We start from the raw sequence: 21,774 nt of genomic DNA, 5'->3' as shown, positions 1-21,774 counted from the left end.
TGTACACACACACACATATTTTTAGTCTATTGCACATGATGGCCCAATTTTTCTCTAACCTATAATACACTGATAGCACAAAATTTTCTTAAAGATCATATGCTCCAGCCACCATCACAGGGACATAAAAAGAGTGTTACTAAAGGCAAGAGCCTTTACATGCACAGCTCTTCTCTGTAACTGGAATAAAAATTATCATTACAATTCCTGAAGCATAATAGCTGTAAAAACCATGTTGTACAGTGGCTGGTATCCACTGCAGTTAGAATAGCCTACAGGCTTTCTTGTTATGCCAGGGGACTAGTTTGATATCTAGTAGGACAAAGGCAATGCACAGTAATCTTTATGACACCTTTGTTCCCTCTTCCTGAATTTGCATTGCACATTCCTCAGTTGTGTCCAAGGATCAGTGCCAAGATCTATTTAATGAATCAGGGGAATTGGCTGAAAGGGAACAGATGAAGCCAAATAAAACAAAAGGGCTCAAACCAAATATTTTGAAATGGTCAACAAGGAATCAAACTGAAGAATGCTGAGGGGGAGCCAAGTCTTGCTTGTCCTTCTCAGGTGAAGAAATTCCCAGAAGGACTAGGGCCAAGCTGCCTTCACTAATGTCTATGGCACAGCCTACAAAAGTTCAAACACAACTCGAATTGTAAGGCATAAATACCATTCTGAACAGCCCTCTCACACACACACACCTTTTAAAAGTTAAAGGAGTAACATCTAGAAATAGCAATCTTCCTATCATCAATCTTTATCACAATTCAGGACAAGATGACTTACTGTGTTGCAGCAGTATGATTTCCTGTGCTAGGCAGCACACGAGAAAGCAGGTCTGGCTGTGTGGTTTAGAGCACTCCTTCACAGCACAGGGCACTGTCACCAGTCCGCCTGCTCATACGCCTTGGTGGCCAATCCTGACCATTCAGATTTTCCATAAATCACTTCCCAACATCAAAATTGCAACACAAAGTATTTTATTAAAAATTTACTAAGGGTATCACCCCCCATTTTACATATCACAGTCACAGAAGAATCTTAACCTTTAGATTTATCCTCTCTTCACATCAACATTTCCTCCTCCACACATAAAACCCCCAAACCTCCCCAACGGTGGATTGTCAGACCTATTTTTTAATAACAGTCTAAGCAAAAGCTCATCTAGCTTAACGTTGAATCTTTACTGAAATACCAAAGTCTACACCACGCTACTTGGGCCAACTCCAAAAGAAATTCATTTAGAGCCATTTTGTCTCTAGGATTTGAAGAAAACCCAATTACCAAGCTTTTAGGGAAGTACCAAGATATGCTGTGAAGAAAAAATATTTGCTGTATTTTAACAAGCTGGGTTTTTCCACATAGCAATAAACTTGGAGGAACACTACTTAAAGCATTAGTTCATAAATAAAAACAACTACATCTTACTGAACCCAACTAAGAGAGAAGTCCAAACCTGGTTCAATACAACCACAGAATTCCTTTCAAAAAGATATTGATTGAAAGAGAAGAAATTTAGGTTCTAAAGAAGTTTATTGCCTGTACATTTACCTTTTACTTTTGACATACATGACACTTCAAATAACCAGTCACATTTTACAGTCCTGAAATGCATCTATCTCAAAAACATACAGTCTTCCCATGTGTAACATGTACACAAGGCCAAGAAGTGCTACGATCTCTAACTTGGAAGATGAGACAAAAGTCTCAGGGCAGTACTCATAGTAATGAAACATACAAGAAGACATGGAGGTGTTCCAGTTCAAAGCAATTGGAATTCAACTTCCAGAAACTGGAATTAGAATCCATCTGCAAAGTCTATGCCGTAGGCACTGGCAAGTCTTTGCCATCATCACTGTTCTCTTATGCACTTTATTAAAAGATGGCACACCGCTCATTGTTCTATCTTTGAACTTCCACATCACTAAGCTTTTGCAGTGCCCACTACATTGTGTATCACTGCTGTACAGGGCAAGTATCTAACCATGGTGTTATCCACCATGATCTGTGTGGGCCATGTAGAACACTCACACCTTTGTACGTATAGGAAAAAGAACTTAAGAAAAATGCATTCAATAAATCACATTACTAAAATTAGATTATTTTGAAAGACTTCAGAAAAAAAAAACCAACAAAAAAACCAACAAAACAACAAAATAAAACCAAACCCCAGCATTCTAGAAAATAAAAGAAAAAAGAATGCAAGAAGGTAATAGAAGAACTTAAACTGCTAGCTAGAGATCTTAAATTGGATTGAGAAGGAGGGAATTTCTTCTCATTTCTGGCTGATAAGCTACCTAATACTGAACAAAAATAGCACTGCCTGATGAAAAACTTAGTAAGCCAATATGTTCCTTTATTTTGTTAAGTTCTGCCATCCTAAAAGATCTACACTAATAAAGACTTTAAAAACATTTATCATGTATGTGCAAGTATTTGGTTCAGCCTTTAGCTGTTTTGAATGCTATGAAATGATAATGCTATTTCTGAAGAAATATCAAGCTATGAATAACTTCTTGCTTGAAATGATAAATCAGTATGATAAAGCCATTACACTTCAAGTGGTAAAATGGGCATCCTATCAGAAGAGTACATTATAGTAGGGGGGAAGAAAAATATGAGGTACTTTGCACAACCTACAATATTTTATGTTGAAAACAGATTTAGAGGAAGAAATAAAAGAGAGGGTAAGAAGGAAACAAAATATGACTGGAAATAAGGGAGCCACAGACATCTGAACTCTGTAGTTGTGGATGCCTTGGTCTCCGACTCCTGGGAAAGTAATACCGGACTACAGGCCATCTTGTGGATTTTACTCAGCAAGTTACTCACAGAAGTGTATATATTCCTCTCTTCAGGATAGTTAAAATGTGTGCACTAAGCAACATAAAGCTAACATGGAGAAAACAGGTAATGAAAAAGTAGCTGTACAAGTATGTTTCACTTCTACCATGTCCGCATAATCCTCAGGAGAACACAGCTCTACTTAATGTGCTCTCATTTTAAGTTATCATGCATTATAGTATGTTTAAAGTGAAATTACTTATGCTTAGAACTCAACTCAGGGAAACAGAGGGAAAAGATACATTCATGTTTGACTTGAAACCAATTTATAGTTTAGAACTGATATTAGCGTTGGGAAAAAAAGAAACTCTTTAACACATATATGACAGGAAATCCAGAGCTGACTTTTCTTTGAAAATGCCAATCTCCAGAATATTTGCAGGATATTCCAGCTCAATAATTCACTGCCATGGGCCAAGCCCAGCAGAAGCAGTAACATGGACAAAGTCAGTGGCTTTGGGCTATACATCAGGCTTCATCTTGTGTCCTTTCCAGCACAGATCCTTGGTTTCCTGTTGCAGCAACAGCTCACAATACAGCTGCTATGCCCAATCTTTCTTTTAGGCCATTTTCAAGTCAAATGTTCTCAAACTAACAGGTATAAATGGACAGATCTTGCTAAAATAACATTTCCATAAAAAGAGCAAAAGATTCAAAGAAACTCATTTACCTTCCAGATAAATAATTCAGAAACCTGATAACCAGTTTTGAAAAGTCACCTGGCTGTCTTGGAGATGAGGATCATAACACTTCTGCTCCTGATCTTGCAAATCAGTGCTAAAAACTAAGTCTGAATCATAAATCACTTGGTTATTATTTTTTAAAATGGCCTTCAGTTCTTCATCAGCTGCAGGTGCTCTTTGTCATGCATAGAGGATGTTACTCTGACCTGGATAATCAGTTTTCTTTATACACATGTACCATGACAGTGAAGCACAGCAAGGCAGAGTGGGCACTGGACTGTGAATCACAACCTGCATCTTTTCATGTTGATCTTCACCTGCATGTGACCTTTTAGAAAGTACTTCACTATTGCATCTCCATTTCCATCTACCCTTTGACTGCTTAGGTCACCAGTGATTCCCTACCAAGCAGTTATACACAGAGATCAACTTCAGTTAAGTTTTCAAGTATTTCTGTAATAAAAACCAGCAACAGCCAACTATTGTGAAGACAGCAAATTCTACAGCAAGGAACTGATAATTTGAGGGTTTTTCTCCTTGCATGTATCTAGATATTAAAATCTGATCACACATTTTTCAGGTTCATTCCTCCTTTAATAAACATTTGCCAATAGCCTTTCTCCTCTTTCTTACGATTTAACGGTAAAATCACTTTAAAATGTCAAAGGCTGAGACAGCGAAGTGGAAAAATAATTATTTGAATGCAGTCAGCCACTGTATCTTCTCAGTCTAATATTAATGGAAGGAAACGGAAGATTGTCACTGAATTTTAATGAATTCATTAGTTAATTATTGTAAAGCCCTATGAAAGGGCTAGGAATGATTCTTACTTTTATTCCCAAGAACATTTTTTTTTACAATGGCAGAGATGAACCTCCTACAATGACTTTTCTTTAGGTTCAAAATACATGACTGGTGCAAAAAAGCATTTATTAATTCTTTGTTCAAGTATGGACTTAGAGCGAGATACTGACATATTACCCTACAAGTAGCCACTTTTTCCTCTGCTAATGGGTTTATTTAAGTGAATAGGGTTAGCTGTACTATAGGTACTGCTCCACAGAAACAAGGCTAGAAAGTCTGCTGAAACATATACTGCATTTGCGGCATACTCAGCCACGTTATTAAGCACAAATATAAATTAACAGAACCCTCTCAGAAGATTCAGTGAAGCAAGAGTGTCCTTCTGCCAGGCTGAATTTGGCCCACCATCCCTAATTCTGTTGAATTTAATAAGATAAACATGTTTTTTCATTTCCTGACTGCAGATAAGGCTGACAAAATATTCTGGAATCAGTCACCAATTTTAAGACCTAGTCATTGAGCCAGCCAGGCAAATGAAAAAGAAAAGCTTTTCTCATTAAGTAATGTCTAAGGGAAAGTTTAAATCTGTATTCCAATAAAACATCTTGGTATTTGTTGCTTCAGGACCCAAGCATGCAACAATGCATCATGCATTTTAAAAGCAGCCTCACAGAAAGAGATGGGTATGCTCATAGAAAACAGAACTTTTTTTTTCCATAAATGTTTACACAAGAACCTTTGGCAGAGAAATTCCCTGTCACTCAGAAATGTTTGCCACAGATCTCTTTGTTTCTTTTCCATTCTAATCATCTCCTGCTCCAAGCTGAAGTGCTAGCATCCATTAATTTAAGTTAGTGTTGATTCAGATGTTGCTTACACTGACTTTTCTAAAGATGAATTCATCAATTGACTTGGTTTGTTTACATAAATTGTCCTCCTTGCCTAATTTCCCACAATATGCAATAGGACAATGATGTGAGAAGCTCTTTAAAAATCAGACCGATTGCTTTAATATACTGACATTGGGAACATGTTGTCTGCATGAAGAGGGCACGTGAAAAGGACACAGATTCAAGTTGCTGCTCAGGACATTGGCATTTCTTAGACTGTGAGGATAGGTTAATGTTTGCAGTACCTACTGCCTCAGTGGCTTTCACTATGGAAGGAAAACCCATTCTTTGCCTTGTCATGCTATTTATTTTAACCAAGCCACATAAAGTGACAGTAAGCCTTATGCATGATGGTCAAAACCCTGGCTGTTATAGGCAAATAAAGAACTTCCCTTGAGCTCAGCCTCTCATTTCCATCTCTATTCTGCCAAGTCTGGTGCCTAACAAAGTTGGTGAAACTTTTTTAAGTGCCAAATTTAAAAAACATTAAACAAGCAACAAAAGCTGAAACTGAAAAGCAACTACAAGAAAGTCACACCTTTTCCATCTCCTCTTATACTTTTCACTTGTAACAGAAGAGAAACATACCCCACACTGCTCCCTCCTGCCTGCCTAACACTAGCACATTCCCCAGAGATGTCAGGAGCAGCAGAAGTCTGCAGAGATCCAGCCTCCGCAGATGCCACAGGGAAACACTACAATGCAGAAAGAACAGTTCCAAGCAGAATCACCTTTTGTAAGAGAACACCACACAGGGAGATCACAAGGACTAGAGCAGAGCACAAGGAGATGTGAAACAAGCGGCAAGGAGAAAAAACACAGGGAAGGTTAAGTGCAGTAGAACAGCACAACTTCTTCCTTCAAGTTTAAACAAAAAAGAGAGACACATGGGGAGAAGGCCTGGCTTCTGAATTAAGGAAAAAACCCAACTCCTTTCCAAAGCAATAGCTTTCTCACTCCAAGGTTGTGAACTTCAATATAAAAGCAAGCCTGAAAAGGCTTTATTCCTCATGGCTCCAGGCTTTTCTTCTCCTTCTTAAAAAAAAAAAAAAAAAAAAGGTGGGGGAGGGAGAATCAAGAATTTAAACTGTTTGCAGCACAAACCATGGAACTCAATAATAATAATAATAAAAAATTACAAATGATCTCTTGTGCTTTCCAGATCTTCCTTTGTTCACTGCAGTCATGTTCAAAGAGCACTCCCCACTTGAGAGAAACTATATTCATCATCTCCCAAATGCTCTCCTCAGTATGCTACTTTTGAAAGTGAGAGAACAAGGTTCTCAAGTCCAATTTCCCACTGTTTCTGAAGCAGGTAAATCTGATCAGATCTTTGGGGAAGAAAAAGCAAGAAAGGTAAACCAATACCTTCTTACTGCTTCAGAGTGGATAACTCAAGACTAACTGTAGATCAGAAATGAACACCCGCCTCCAATGATGGCAATTACCATTTAAGTTTGTATAATAACATGTCACATTTAACTACATGAATGAGGATCTCATTTACACCTGAAGACTGCTTTGTACTTGTAAAAGTACTATTACCATGTCTTCTAATACATTTAGTTTGCAAATTAAGAGAGAAAAAATTAAGGCTGAAAGTATAATACAGATTCACGACGATCTTGGGTCTAAATTTAAGCATTAAGTTAATGTAAGAATTTAAGACATACAAATACCAGGACACTTGCAATAGCTATGCACATTGGTAGAAATAGCAGGTGCTTGAAATATAGTCACTAAATGTAAAAATTATTACAACAAACAAACATCAGCAAACACAGAACAAATAATCTGTGAAGAATAAGCCATTAACCTTGGTGTGGTATTCATATGATCACTGGTATCAGTGCCAGGAATGATAAATGGAGGGAAACAGCAACCAATTAAGAAGGTATGTGCACTTCCCCCTATTTATTTCTTCCCAGATTAATTCATGTTTTTATTTTAGATAAACAAAACAAGGAAATTACCTATTTATTTTAAGACCAAGGCTTTGCGGCAATAACGTAAAACTCACGTGAATAGTTAGAAAGAAAATAGTAACCTTGTTACAGTTGTTATTCAGGATTTATGCCAGTTTCTGGAAACCTCAAATAGCAGATATACAAAGAAAAAAGAAATCCGTATAGTATCAAACACAACTATCCTATAATATTATGGTGCATATACTATAAATAACTCAACTAAAACCAGGTTTATGCCTCCCTCTTATCATGAAAAAGGGCATTAGCAAGAATAGTGACAAAACCACTGTAATAGGCAAGGACCCAAATCTCATTTCTGGAGAATGCATGAACAAAATAGGTGTGAAACACACTATATATTTTCTGAAATAAGGACATTTGCTCCTAAGAAGCACTGCATGCAAAGGGGATCATTTGTTTCTCAGGCATACATCTGATCTTGCCCATTACTCCTCAGTCATTATCCTCAACAACTTCCTGGGAACAAATTGTCTAGAGAAACCAATCCAGCTGACAGCTCTACCCCAAAGTCCAGAATGAAGAGGCCCTTCTCTTGTATTCTTAGTTTGATTAATATGTCCTGTTTATGACAAATTTAAATCACTAATTTCTTTCCATAGTATCTTTCTTGTCTGCTCTGTGCACTTCAGGTAATTGCAGGGCATACTACCTTTGGTTCAAGCATGCACATTATTTTATCCTTCCCAGCTTCTGGGAAGTCTTTGGTTTTGTGTTTTGGGGGGATTTTTTTGTTTGTTTGCATTTTCATTTCCTCAAGTAAAAGTACAAGGAAGCTAAACCTACATGCAAGACGGAAGCCTTGGCACGCTGCACTGCTGCAGTCCATTAGGAGAGCAAACTAAAATACTATACACATTAGCCTCTGTACTAATTAGTCTAAGGAAGTTTTCAGATGGAGCCAGCCTTGATCTTACCTGTCCTGTATCCTGTGTTGTTGAGGTACACTGCAAACGTACGTATTTCATGCTGGGCCTGCCAGGATGGAGAAGAGCAGTTCTCATTGTTAGTGTAAGTGTTGTGGTTGTGAACGTACTTCCCGGTAAGAATAGAGGAACGAGATGGGCAGCACATGGGTGTTGTAACAAAGGCATTGATGAAATGAGCACCTCCATGTTCCATGATCCGCCTTGTTTTATTCATTACTTGCATAGACCCTGGAATAACAAACCATCTCAGAATTATTTCAGTCACAAGAACTAAGAGCTCACATGTTACATCAGAGATCAGAACAAAGCACATGTAGTAAGGGCACTGTAACTTCATAGCAAACCCAAATCCAAAAAGATTATTGTCCCTCCTGTAGAGAAGTTCTCTTGTTTTAAGAAGGACCAAATACTGAAGTCTTAAGATTTGACTCAAACGTGTTGACATAGATAACAATGCTTAATTTCTCTCACTCTAAGCTCAAGAGTTACCACAATAACTCTCTGCACTACCTGTGCAACCGTTTTTGAGCCATTAGTACTGTTCCAGTGGCTGAAAGCAAGAAACAGCAGGAATGAGGCTAAGACAATGTGGCCTGAGGGTGAAATTCACTTTGTGCAGCAACCCTGACCAAGGTTTTCATGCTCAAGCATTATTTATGCCTTGGTTTCAGAAGATACCTGATGCACCACATTTTGTGCCAATTTTCTGCAAAAAGCTGCAGGTTGTAATCACAGAACCACTGCGGTTGGAAGATTATTTATCCAACAGCCTGCTCAAGCAGGGACTGAGCTGCTCTCTAAATAAAATGTTCTTTTTCCTAATGTGAGGTATTAGCAGGTATTGATTTATGCAGCCTTCACTGAACCAAAGTAAACCCGTCATAATAATTTCCATAACAGCTCACTGAGCTCTATCTATCCACTTGATCCATTTTGATAACAGTGTTATCTAAAACTCTCCAACTTTTCTTAGTCTTGGTTCTGCAGAATCGTATTTTTAGATGACAGCTTGGGACAGATAACACCCTGTAGTTTATTACCATCAACTAAAAACAAGCAAGCAAGTTTAACTGGCAGGGGCTTGGATGAATTGGGGTAACAGGAGCAAAAGTCTTTTTGCCAACAATTACTAAAAGCCATACTGCTGCCAAATGCCTGTTCTGTTTCCTATTTAAGACAAGACTTTAGACAAAGACTTATCTTTACTATAGACATCCACCTAGCAAGATCTGGATCCATATCAGAGCTCTTCCTACATGCAGAAACACCAAGGATCAGAAATAAAAGAGACATTTCGTTTCCCTCACCTATCAGTGCCTGACAGTTAAAACTGCAACAGAGTTATACTTGATCTGTGAAGAATTTCCATTTTACAAAGAACTTACAATGGTACTTGTCCTCAGCATGACCCTGAAAAGGAGAGTAAACCTTTCCATCATCAACCCTCCCTTCATGTTATGAACTGGGCAAGCCAATGGACAACATAAAGATGAAGGTATGGGCTCATGCTGGAGCAGGGTTGGAGCTAACTTACCTAAGGTTGAGTTGGATTAATAGTTCAGCTTTAATCAATGCATCCTGCAAACATCTGGCATAAACTGTGTGTTGCTTCTATCAATAATGGGTTTAGGTTTCTTCTAAGCCCTTTTGATGGAGATATCATTATGAAATTGCAACAATAAGTAGGTTTGATACAGGGCACATTGAAATAACCAGGAGTCAAAACCTAAAAGGAAAATAGTCTCAAGCCACGTACAAAACCTGACTCTCTGGCACCATAAAGGAAGGCCAATTGCTACTATAGGTCATGTCACCTAAAAACTGCCATGGTATTAGCTCCCTTGAGATCCTTTTCTTACTCGGGCCACAGCCCATGTCTGTCATACCACTTTTTGACAAGAACCAAGGCAGGTTATCGCACTCCTCCTTCAGAACTTGTCAAATATCAAAAAGAAGTTTCTTAAGAAAGCAAGATTTTTTTTTTGTTTCCGTAACTGTGGGATAAGTGTTAGAGCTCAAAGGCACTAACACTACAGTTAACAATTGTAACAGGCAATTATACATTATGCAAGCCTGAAAACTGCAGACATTTCCTCTGCGTTGTCTTATGAGCTAGCCCAAGCATAAACAGGCAGACCATAACAATGTTTTGTCATCCCAATATTAAAATACAATTTAACAACCTCTTTAAATGACAGAGGCATCTGTGCATAAATAACAGTACATGTTAAGACTCCCCTTGGGGACAGTAACCTCCTTTAATAAAACTGCTGTAATGACAAGGCCCTATATATCAACAGTCTTTAATAGAAAAACATATGATCTAATCTGCTTCCCCAGCTTGAGAACTAACACAGAGTGACAGATCAGTGGAAGGTAAAAATCCAGCATACTCCTTCGCACAGTCTTAAATAGGCCAGCTTTAAATATTTTACACAGCATTAAACCAGCCAACCAAAACTTATTTTCTTCAGCTTGCTTCTGATACAAACACAGAATTGTGAGAAAAAGTAGAAAATCATCTATGTCAGAAGATTAGTTATGTGTTAATCACCAACTGGAACCTCATCAAATCACCTCTTGATATGGAAAACCTTCTGGGGTTTCATTAGTGGATATTCCAAGAGAAGTCATGCTTTGAAGTGTCAATATTTAATTCAGAAAATGTTCTGTTACCTAAACCCACTGATGATAAATAAAAATTATTCAGTAGTTACATGCAAAATTTCTAAGCTATTTAAAAAAATATCCATTGGACTACTGTGAAAATAGGAAAGTTTAATCAATGTGGTGCATTGAAGCTGCTCACGTAAAGTGAGGCAAAACCAAGGTGGAAATTCCACTTGACACTTGTGTGGTATCCATAACTTTTCTCAGTGTGTCTCCACACTGGGAGGGATCACTTTAGGGATAAGGCTGATATTTTGACTAATACTAATGGAGAAAATATACCAGTTGTCTACGAGAAAATACTAACTTTCTCAATAGTTGTGTTTGCTGTCAGAGGTCGTAATTTACGTAAGTCTTAGGAACTCCAACTGCTGAAGGACATGTATTAAGTCCCAAGTGACTTGGTCTACTCTGAAGCACAATTTAAGATTTGCTATCCATATGCAGATAAGTTAACTGAACCCCAGAATGTTAATTAACTGTCCCATAAAGCCTTCTATTTTTTCTAATCTTATCTGAACGTCATTAGATACCCTTTTCACATCTTCATTTCCTCTTTTTTATTCTCCTATTTAAATTGAAGCTCTAAGGCTTCATTCTGCACATGATAACTAAGAAACATCATCTTCCATGCCACTTATATAGTTTTCCAGAGGAAGCTGTAGGAACATACAAACTACCTCTCACTCAGATTTTCTAACATGGCTGAAATACTTTCCAAATAACCAAACCTTTCTTGAACTATGAGATAATGAAATAAGCTGGTTTGTTAAAACCACAGAAACAAGGCAGGCAAACCTAATTAAACTGGAGGTGCTGAGTCCATCACACAGGGGACATCAGCATTATACTAACTTGGACTTAAATGGCTCTAAAGGGGGAAAGAAAAGTCTTTGTTTTTAATTAATTCTTTCTCCTCGTCAGTATATTCCTCTTCTTTACATTCTGCTTGTCAATACAACTCCCTTGATTAGACAGTCAACTGAGTGTGTGTTTCAGGAGTTCTCTGTGTTCTCATTTATCTTCCTCCATTTGTATATATTACAATTTACATTTGTTCCCCTTTGACCTGGAAATTCTGCATCCTTTTCATCAGCCCTTCATAAATCTTTTCCTTTTTCAACACAAGGCTGAGGTTTGGTTTCCCAAGTAAAACTTGTGGTTAACAGTAGTAAAAATTCAAAAAAGCAGTAACAAAAAGTTGCATTCCTTTCCTGAAAGAAAGACATTCTGGTAAACTCCACCTGCTATTGGTACTCTATTAAATATATCTTAAATTGAATAAAGGAAAGGCTGTTAAGAGCACTTGAGATCGTGTTGGCTTCCCTTTTGCCTCAAAAGTCAGTCACACAAGAACAATGAAAGCTTGAACACCCATCAGTTACAGAATATTTTTAGAAGCAGATGAAATCTTAGTTATGCACAGCTTTTTTTGCAACAGCTTCACAGCTTCCAAGTTTTCCTTAGCTTTTGTTCATTATTCACATTTTATTCCCATCTTTCTTAAGTGCATTAACCACAATCCCCACAAATGGCAATTATGATTAACCTGGACAACCCTCCAGACAAGAGACAAGAATAAAAATTAATTCAAATAAATACTGGGTCTCCCAGAGCCATTAGTAGCAAATGACAAATATCAAATCTCAGCTTCATCAAATGGATTTTCCTTAGTTAGATCCTAATTTGTGTGGACACATGCCCATTATGCTTGAAATTGGAAAGCATCAGATTATCAGAGAAGAGAAACTATACTGCCCAAAGGACTTAGACAATTGCATCAGAAACAAGCAGGCTAGCATAAAATGGAAGATGATAAATTTTTTAGGACCACCTTCTAAGCCTGCAAGATAATGCAGTTAAGTTCTTTTGGATATGCATTATTGAAGCTGCTTTCTTTGTGATCCAAATACCCATTAGAAAAGTGACAATGACAACAACAACTAATTTTCTGATCCTACTAATAGGAATTACACTTGTATTTAGTGGGGTTAGTGTCATAGAAGGCTTCCTCACCACCTTTGAGAAGAACGTGACATCTACAATCCTGCAGACATGCAACAATACTGATAAAAGGAAAGCATCTGCAGGAATATTGCCACATTGCTGTGATTAACTTCCCAACCAGATGAGGAAGTGTGTAAATTATACAAACTGGTTAATTTTACTATTGTGTTCCATTTCTTCTGTGAGGTCTGTTTTCCAGTTTTTCTCAACTGTCAAAAACCTCACCAGACCACACATACAGAAGCTCTCATCTTTCAGATGATCCACACTTTATACCCACTTAAAAGCATATTTCTAATGCAAAATTATTAATGTAAACTGGTTTGTGTTAATCACTTCTAACTACAGACAACATTTAATAAATATAAGCTTATTCAGGTAACAAACCCAGCCTCTGTCATTAATTTGTTATTCCAAATAATTAAGCAAAGCACATGTTTAATCTTCATCTCCTTTCTTCAACAATTAACATAGCATTGAGTAACACAGTATGAAAAGGTCTTACTAAGTGATCTTGGTCAGTAATTAACTACACATCTAAATGGACAATACCAAGAACAGTACGACTATTCTAGGTAACATTTAAGTAATTAAAATTAAAATTGTGTGTGTAATGAACATCTGCAATTACACACAAAAATATGGGTAATTACATGGTGCAATAATCAGTTATGAATTTAAATCTACTGCTTTGGCATGTAGCTTCCCAGGTTAAACCTGCAATCGCCAGAAGCATAGTTTAGCTGTCTGATGAAGACAGATAGGCAGGAGTCTCGTATTTCCACAGAAACAGGAAGTTTAGCATTTTAACTTGAGACTAACTTTTGCTTCCTTAAATTGCATGTGGATGGAAAGTATTTTCTACACAAAGGCAGGTTTAAACTTTTGTTACTTGCTCTTCCTGTCATTTTTCACACTGATAAAAAATAATTATTCTGAACAGAAGAATCTAGATTCAAGGCAAAGCAGTGCCATATATAAATTCTCTTTATGTCGGGGTCTTACCAAGTTCTACATCCTGATCATCAGTAAGAACAAGGATGATGTTTGGGCGGATGTTTCTACGGTCTCTTTGAAATCTTCCCTTCAGACGCTGATTTAACAGGAAAGCTGAACTTCCATCCAGCAGTGATAAAACAGTCACCATGAATAATCCAAGGACAATACAGTGCTGTGCCATATTGGCTGATTTAGTGTTCTCTCTGAACAAGGTAGGTTAATGGCTTCTATTTCTTCTTTGTTTGCAGGTCTCCTATAAGGGAGAAGGAAACAAGTGTTTATTTATACCTTGACCTCCCTGCCCCCCAAGGGACAGCAAGTTTCTCTCCAAAGTAGTAAAACCCAATATACTTGAAATAACCTAACTCCTAACGAAAAAAAAGCAAACCACAAACAAAACAATTGAACCTTTTCCTATAGTGCCAGCTAGAAGCTGAAACTTGAAAATTCACAGCTCATGAACTGTTACCAACATCAGCAACAAAGCTTCACCCAGTGCTCAAATTTGGCAGCAAGTTCAAGGATTTAGCAGGGTATCAAACCCTTACTTTTGCTTTGATACATGCAAAAGGCAACCCGCTTCCTTAAAGTTCTGGGATGTTTCGAGGTGACATTTTTGTTTACTGTATCAAAAACACAGATGTTGGAGAAAAAACCCAAACACGTCTCTCCTTATTGCCAGGACTATGGCAAAATTCACCGAATTAACAACACATTTGCAAATTCATGGAGGACCCTCAGGAAGACAACTTGTTATACACTGATTTATCTTACAAATTTCATTACAGAGCAGAGCTGCCCAGAACTTGGAACTATGGTACAATGCTGTTTGAAGTCTAGTATAGCTTTGATGTTCGTGCGATATCCCTTCAGCATTTCTGATGGTTTCCAAGATTTATTCTTTTTTAAATATCATTATTATTAATGAGCACATTTGAAGGTCCATTACTGAAAATGTTTGGGAATGGAAGCACCAAAGCTTTTGCAGCTCCTGTGACTTCTCTCCATCATAAAACACAATGCACCAATGCTCTGTTGCAGAACAGAGCGCATCTAACTGGTACTGCTCCTGTTGATGAGCCAATTAAAAATCCCTCACAATTCTTACACTGAGAGGCCAAAAAATACATAGGTGTGCTGAAGAATTTTGAAAATCATTGTTTTGCTTAATGCTCCTCTGGTATGAAGGGATTTTCTCTTGCTTTTGGAAGTCAAAACAACAGTATGAAGCTGTATTGAAAATATCAAGTACTAATTATTTCATCAGATCCAGCGATCAATGAGTCAGTTTTTGACGAATTCCCTGCTTGCTGCCTGCCTTTTCCTGGACTGGTGCCAACAATCTCTTGTAATGCATTGAAAAAAAAAAAAATCAATTAAAAATAACACAAGGGAGAGTATCTGCTTTTTGTAAAGACCAGAAATGCCTGACTAGAAAGAACCCAGCACAGAGCATTCAACCCAAGGAAATACATTGGCCACCCTGCCCCTAAAGCCACTTGGGAAAACACTTTTTCTTCCAGCAAATTATTTCATTGCCACATTATTACTTGATCTCTGCCAGCGTCTGTTCTTTGAGATAAACTTTGATTAAGGAAGTTCTCATGCAATAGCAAAACCACTGGTCTGAAAAATTGTACTCTGCTTCTATGCTTATTTAACAAATGCATATTGAATTTTCATGTAAGTCAACAGATATGTAGCTATAGCATGATGCAATATTTATTAAGGCTGTTTTCCAAAAACATACACTAAGATGGTTTTAAGGAAACAAAAAATCCTTATTCCTTACTAGTCTCTCCAGCGAGTTTCACAGGCAGGTGAAATCAACTTTTTTCATAGAAACTGAACATTGATTTTAAATATCCTAGCACTTGTTCCAATGGATAGAGAAAGAGAAAAGTCCAGATGCCTAAGTTTACAGCCAGAGCTTTAGTACCTCTGTGGCTGCTCAGAGATATGCCAGGCTGTACCAGAAGGAACACCGACAAGTCCTATCAGTTTTCATTCCTTGTACTCAGAATTCCATCTGCAGCAGCACAACTGGGAAGAATCATGTCAGACTCAATGTGTTGCTACTGTCCGGAGTAGTCAAAAGCAGCTTGAAAGGCAAACCTGGATCTGTTTCAAAAGGAAAGGGGGGAAAAAAAAAAGTTAGTTTAGCAAGCACATATTCCTGGACACCAGCTTTTGGGGAGAGAGGGTAGAGAAATGACTTCTGCTTTTCAGCAATTACTCCACATGTACTTCTGTTAAAAAAACCCAATAAAATAAAGTGACAACATATGTTTTCATTACACACAAACCTTTTCCTGAAGTTCTAAAAGCTAGTGTGGGTTTTTCTGCTCTACACTAGCCAATAGCTTCTTGGAATACTAGCATTTGCTGACTTTCCTTGCAGCATTTAAGGCCTCCCATTCTTGTATCTGCCCATAACTACATTCACTGTATTGTGCATCTGACAGCCTTCCTTGCATTTTTCTCACTTCTTTTAAATAAATGCATGGCAGTAACCTCATGACCTCATTGCCTCTCTCCCTTTGCCTGTCTTTTCCTCACAGTTTATTGCCCGTCCCTCCCTCCATTGTCACTAAAAACAGAAGTTGTCCCCAGCTCAGAAAGCTGCTTCTCTACCTATAAAATACCCAACGCATTTGGGGATGCGCATAAACTGCTCTTCCACAGCTATTTTATCCATATTTACATCTTTATGGTTTAAAAGAGTTATCTCTGAGAGGATACTGCCAGTGGAGAAGAGAATTTCCTGTCAAGTACAACAGGCAACTTCTCCTGAACCTGTTATCTCTTTCTCACCCCCCTCCTCGATGAAGATTTTTCAACTACTCTGATGTGTTATGTTCCTATTATTATCAGCGTAAGTACTGCTGGGAACCAACTCGAAGTATGTAATTATGTGCAAAACTCATACCAATAACTAGGTAAGAAAATTAAAGCAATTTTAGAAAATAACCTGTTTCTTGAAGTATGCATTCATAAAACAGACATGCCACAACTAACAGCATATATGCAATAAAATCTAAAAGCCAGCTTTAAACAGTTCTTAGAATAGCAACAGAAGAGGCTCTCGCCTGGATTGCCAGTGGTCAAATATAGATTGATTTTTTTTAACCCCTAGTCTTCAGTGAACTTCAGGGGAGAAGTATGACAAAGTCTCTATCACAGTTCTTTCTCCATTTCTGTCAACAAGTTTAAGCTGCAACTCATAGATAAAACCAGAAGAGTTCCATAGCAGTGCCCCAATCTGCCTTCACATTTCATATAGCACCCTCTCCAATGATGCATTTTGATCTGAGTGGTACAGATGGTCTACTGCTTTCTATGCCTCTGCAGGCCATCCTCCAATATTAAAGATGCTTAATCTGGAGTGGCTCCCATGAGAATTAGGTATGCCTCTTATTTTCTCCCAGATTACACATATGAACTTGACAAGCCTACTCACTCCTGGTTTGTATTTAAGTAAATGCTATCAGTAATTTATGTTCTTCAGCTGGGGCACCTAACTCAGCTTGATTAAGCCTATGCAACCTTCTAGCAGGCTGCTTTAGACAAAGTCTGCATCTCTTATTTTCTAGGATTTACGGTGGAGTTTAACAAGTCCCTGACTCCCTCCATAGCCTGAATTAGATACAGCTGCCTCTTTTTCTTCATAACTCCTGCTAGAATGGGGAATGAGAATAAAGCCAAACTTAATTCTCCTGTGTGGCAACACAGAACATTACACTAAGTCTCATTATAAACGTTGAAGAAATAAAGCCAGACTTCAGTACATTTATTCTATTTATAAAAGAAAGGAGCCAAACTCCGTTCCCAAGTAGCATTTGCACCAAGGAAAGACTTATTTTTAATACTGCCCTCGAATGCTAGTTCTATAGCACCAGAAGCAGGATACACAGGGATGACCAGTGTCAGTTCTACCCCAGATGACATTTTTAACATGCTATTGATCTGTACTACTTGGCACAGGTATAGGAGGTACTGTGTGCAACACTAGTAACAGACAGTACAGTACACACTGGCATTCCCAATCTTTAATGCCTGTCCAAGCACAACTGTCCCATGCACGAGCACACTGCAACTTCACTGAGGTCAAATAATTAAGTTATTCCAATGTAATCAAGAGTAACACCTGACTCTTCCTGGAGCAGAAAGGGAACAAACACGTAACAAATCAATTCCTGTACCAAATAATAAATTAATTAATCCCACTTTGAGGTTACCTCTAGAGAGCTGTTTCTAATCCTACTTCTATTAACTGATTATTTTTTCAAACAAATCTACTGCAAAGCACTGGTACCGAACCATGAGGGCAAGTTCAACTCACCCAGCAGCCACCGCAGAGCAGGGCAGCAGCATATAAGCCACATGCTGGAACTGCACAGGAAGGGAAAACTGATGAGCAAGAAGCAACACACACCTGCTCTAAATAGGACTGGAGCCACTACCAGGTGTATCGTATAAGCATTAGGTGTGCCGTTTGTCCAATGTTTGAATTTATTGAAAGACATGGTGCTGGAGCCATTCCCTAGCAACCAACCCAATTAAAACCACTTTGCCAGTTAAATGGATTCAGCAGTGCTGCTGTTCTTTTAACTCTTGAGTTGCTTCTACACATCCATGTCTGGTTATGAGAAGTCCTTTTTCACTGATCATTTGAAAGCATTATATTGTTGCTCATAAAAGATAAACATATTTGTATATGTGGACTAGGAAGAATCTTGTTTGCAATCAAACAAGGCTCTCTAGGGAATCCTGCTATCAACATTACTGCTGTAATCTAACAACATACTGTGTTTTCTTATAGCTTTATACTTCGGGAGGTTTTCCCCCAAGAAAGTAAAAAAATTGAAGAGAATGGACAAAATCAAATCCCCAGGGCTAACCGTGCCTCTCAAATATTACAGTCATGCTGATTTACCAATACAAACTACAGCTAAACTGTTTTTATTTGCAAATATCTACAGTCTTTCGTAGCTATTTGGAAGCTCCAGAACAGAGCTTCCAGGACTTGCTACAGCACTAAATTACTATTCAGATGTGTTCTTCTGACTCGCTTTCCTTATGCTAGTGAACTCTACACCAAAGCTAAATATTTATCACCAGGGAGCTTACTTGCATTACAGAATCTCTTCCCTATTCTACAACTTTATTTTAAATAAAATGGAATAATAACTTACTTACAAGTTTCTACAGCATTTGATATTTTTAAAGGTGTTTTAAACAGTACAATATACTTTCCACAAAACCACAGTATTCTTTCTGTTCACTCCTTGCATATTATCATTAAAGCTTCCCAGTACACACACTCCTCAGACAGGTTAAACTGCTATGTGGATCCCCCAAATCCACAACAATAAACCACACTTTTCTGCACCACAAGAAATGATAATCCAATAACTGGGAAGAGATTAGGAATTATTTCCCTATTATACTTATTATCTCCACTTACTTACAAATCATAAAGATAGACAATCTCTGCCTTTAAAGATAATTATGTTACCTTGTATTAAGTACAGTAATAACAACAGACTTTCACTTGTGAAAATACCAGAAGGGAATGAATGTAAGTGCTTTAAGATAGAAAAAGTAGGCGAGAACAGTTACCAGTGCACAAATACACCCTACCAAGTAGACAAAATTATTTGTAGCCGCATACAGGAAAAAAACAACCCAACCATGCTATGCATATACATACGCAAGCACATACAGTCAGTGCCCACATCACCCGGACACACACGGGTTATTTGCTCAATGAGAAGCTAAGTGCCAGGGCATCAGTTGCCTTTGGAAACTCTTTTTCCACACAGGCTGCCTCACCGAGCACGGGGATGCATCAGTAAGAGGGCGGCGGGCAGAGGCCCCGCCAGCACCCGCATCCGGGGCCATACCCCGGTCCTCCCGCGGTGTACCCATTACCGACCGGACAGAACCTCTCGCCCCGCAGCAGGCAGCAGCCTTAGGACCGGGCGGGCCGGGGGACTCCGGCCGCACCAGACAGGGGTGCCCGGGGCCGCAGCGATGCCGACGGTACCCGACAACTCTCACCCGTCTCACAGCCCCAAGCCGTCTTTCTCATCACACCTCGCTCAACTTCCAGCCCCGCCCGTTACCTATGCAGCAGGAGCGCGGCCAGATCCACTCGCTGCCTGCTTGCTGCATCAGCCCCTCGGCCCAAGCTCGCCGCTCCGGGCTCCCGCCGCTCGCTCTAGCGCTCACTGCGCGGACAGCACCGCCGCTCACTCACCGCGGAGCCGCGCTACGGCCGCAGCCCCACCGCCCGCCCGCGGAGCCGGGCGCTCAGCGCGACGGCGAAGCGCATCCTCCGGCCGTGGCGCCGGGCAACGGCCGAAGCCCGTTTTCCCGTTCAGAGCAAGCGCTCGGGCGGGTGCTGTCCCCGCCTCTTCTTCCTCCTCTCCCTGCTTCTCCTTTTCCCGTTTAAAAAGTTCATTTACCTCGAGGATCCTCCTCCCAGGGTTGACGCAATGGCCCCGCGGCGGGTAGGGAGGAACCCGCTCCACCAGCCGGAGTCCGGCGGCAGCACCGCGGGGGCGCAGCTCCGCACTCCGTCGCGCACGGGAGAAATGGGGCGACCAGAGTCAGCACCCCCCCAGCTGCCGCCGGGTGCTCAACGCCTTTGTAAGCCAGGAGGTCAGTCCCTTGACGGGGACTGCACCCTGACACCTGCGGAGGGATAGGCGAGGGCTTCTTAGTGTGTTGGAAACACAGACCCCAGTTGCAGTGGTGCGGTTGAAATTAAAGGGCCCCATCTGCATCAGGAATTACCTCCTCGCGGGAGGTTACATTCTACTCCTAGAACTTAAGTGTTTGGATAAATACCTAAATATATAATATGGCTTCGGTGGATTCCTTAAGGACATTTTAAATACCTATGTTTCAACTATACTGGTACATTAATATGTAGAAATATATAAGAGTACATCATTTCTTTTAGCTTTCCCAGGCCCAGGTAAGGTATGGCTACCCCCTCCCTGGCAGTGTTTAAGGACAGGTGGGATGGGGCTTGGAGCAACCTGGTCTAGTGAAAGGGGAGTGGAACCAGATGAGCTTTAAGGTACCTTCCAAACCAAACCATTCTGTGATTCTATGATAGTGTCATACATGCAACACAAGTTCTCAGAACTTCCCAACCCTTGTTATTACATCCAATGCCAAATTACCCATGGAGGAGGACATAAATCACAAATGCCACTGGATCTTTAAGATTTTACTTTGAATTTGTGTCTTTAAAGTACGCATTAGAAAAGAAGCTGAAAATAAAAAAGACCTTTAAGCCAGTATTTTTATCACAAAAAGATGCTACAGTGAAAATGGTTTTTGTGGTTGAAGATGGGCAGGATAAAGCTTTCCTGTGCAAGACCAACAATCAATGGAAGAGGAGGAGTAAGAAACAGATTAGAGAAAGAAGATTCTATCTTTTCCCTGCCCAAGTCAAAACACACGCTTGCACATCTATAGAACATCAAGGAAATTAGATGGTTCTTGAGAATGCTGCAGGAAAATGACTACCTACAGTTTTAAGGAAAAAAAGCCAGAGTAGAAGAGACTTACAGAAAGAACTATAGAGGTCTAGAAGTAAATATTTTGAATGAATACCACCACTGAAACCCTTTCTGTCGTACAACTAGGTCCACACTAGGGGCTGCAACAGTTCAACTGTATTGGAATAAACAAACCGGTCCCTAACACGGAGTCACACCAACCCAGAATGTGTGTGTAAAACAGGAGCTCTATCTTGCTAACATGCTGATTGAATTGTTACATCGTTTTCTGAGATAACATTTGACCTTTTACTAGCAACTTCCATCTTACAATAAAACAATTTACAGACAATTAGTTTTTACAACACACCTGTGAGCTGCATTGGTCTGATTCTGCACATTTGGAGCATGAATTAGTGTTGGAGAAGGCAGCTGAGTCATCCAGA

The 21,774-nt window shown here is 39.3% G+C and overlaps 1 protein-coding gene across 10 annotated transcripts in view; it reads right to left on the bottom strand.

The window, feature by feature from the left end:
• Positions 1–21,774, bottom strand: part of SULF2 (sulfatase 2) — a 148,088-nt gene that overhangs the window by 48,342 nt on the left and 77,972 nt on the right. For 6 of the 10 annotated variants that reach the window (XM_062642376.1, XM_062642382.1, XM_062642381.1 and 3 more), the window contains exons 2-4: positions 15,751–15,932; positions 13,818–14,064; positions 8,124–8,363 (exon numbers count right to left, since the gene is read on the bottom strand). In XM_062642376.1, coding sequence (XP_062498360.1) covers positions 8,124–8,363; positions 13,818–13,992 — 415 coding nt within the window. In that variant the 5' untranslated portion in view covers positions 13,993–14,064; positions 15,751–15,932. Of the gene's footprint in view, positions 1–8,123; positions 8,364–13,817; positions 14,065–15,603; positions 15,627–15,750; positions 15,933–19,939; positions 20,029–20,073; positions 20,260–20,281; positions 20,440–21,774 lie in introns of those variants that run through there. The other 4 variants (XM_062642374.1, XM_062642373.1, XM_062642378.1 and 1 more) reach the window with 4 other exon arrangements.

This window comes from Pezoporus occidentalis, unplaced genomic scaffold (genome assembly GCF_034315485.1).
Source record: "Pezoporus occidentalis ecotype Australia unplaced genomic scaffold, CSIRO_AGI_Poc_V1 ctg70, whole genome shotgun sequence".
In the NCBI taxonomy this organism is placed as follows: domain Eukaryota; kingdom Metazoa; phylum Chordata; class Aves; order Psittaciformes; family Psittacidae; genus Pezoporus; species Pezoporus occidentalis.
The sequence above is the reverse complement of the archived record's forward strand: the minus strand, read 5'-3'. Positions and strand labels throughout refer to the sequence as shown.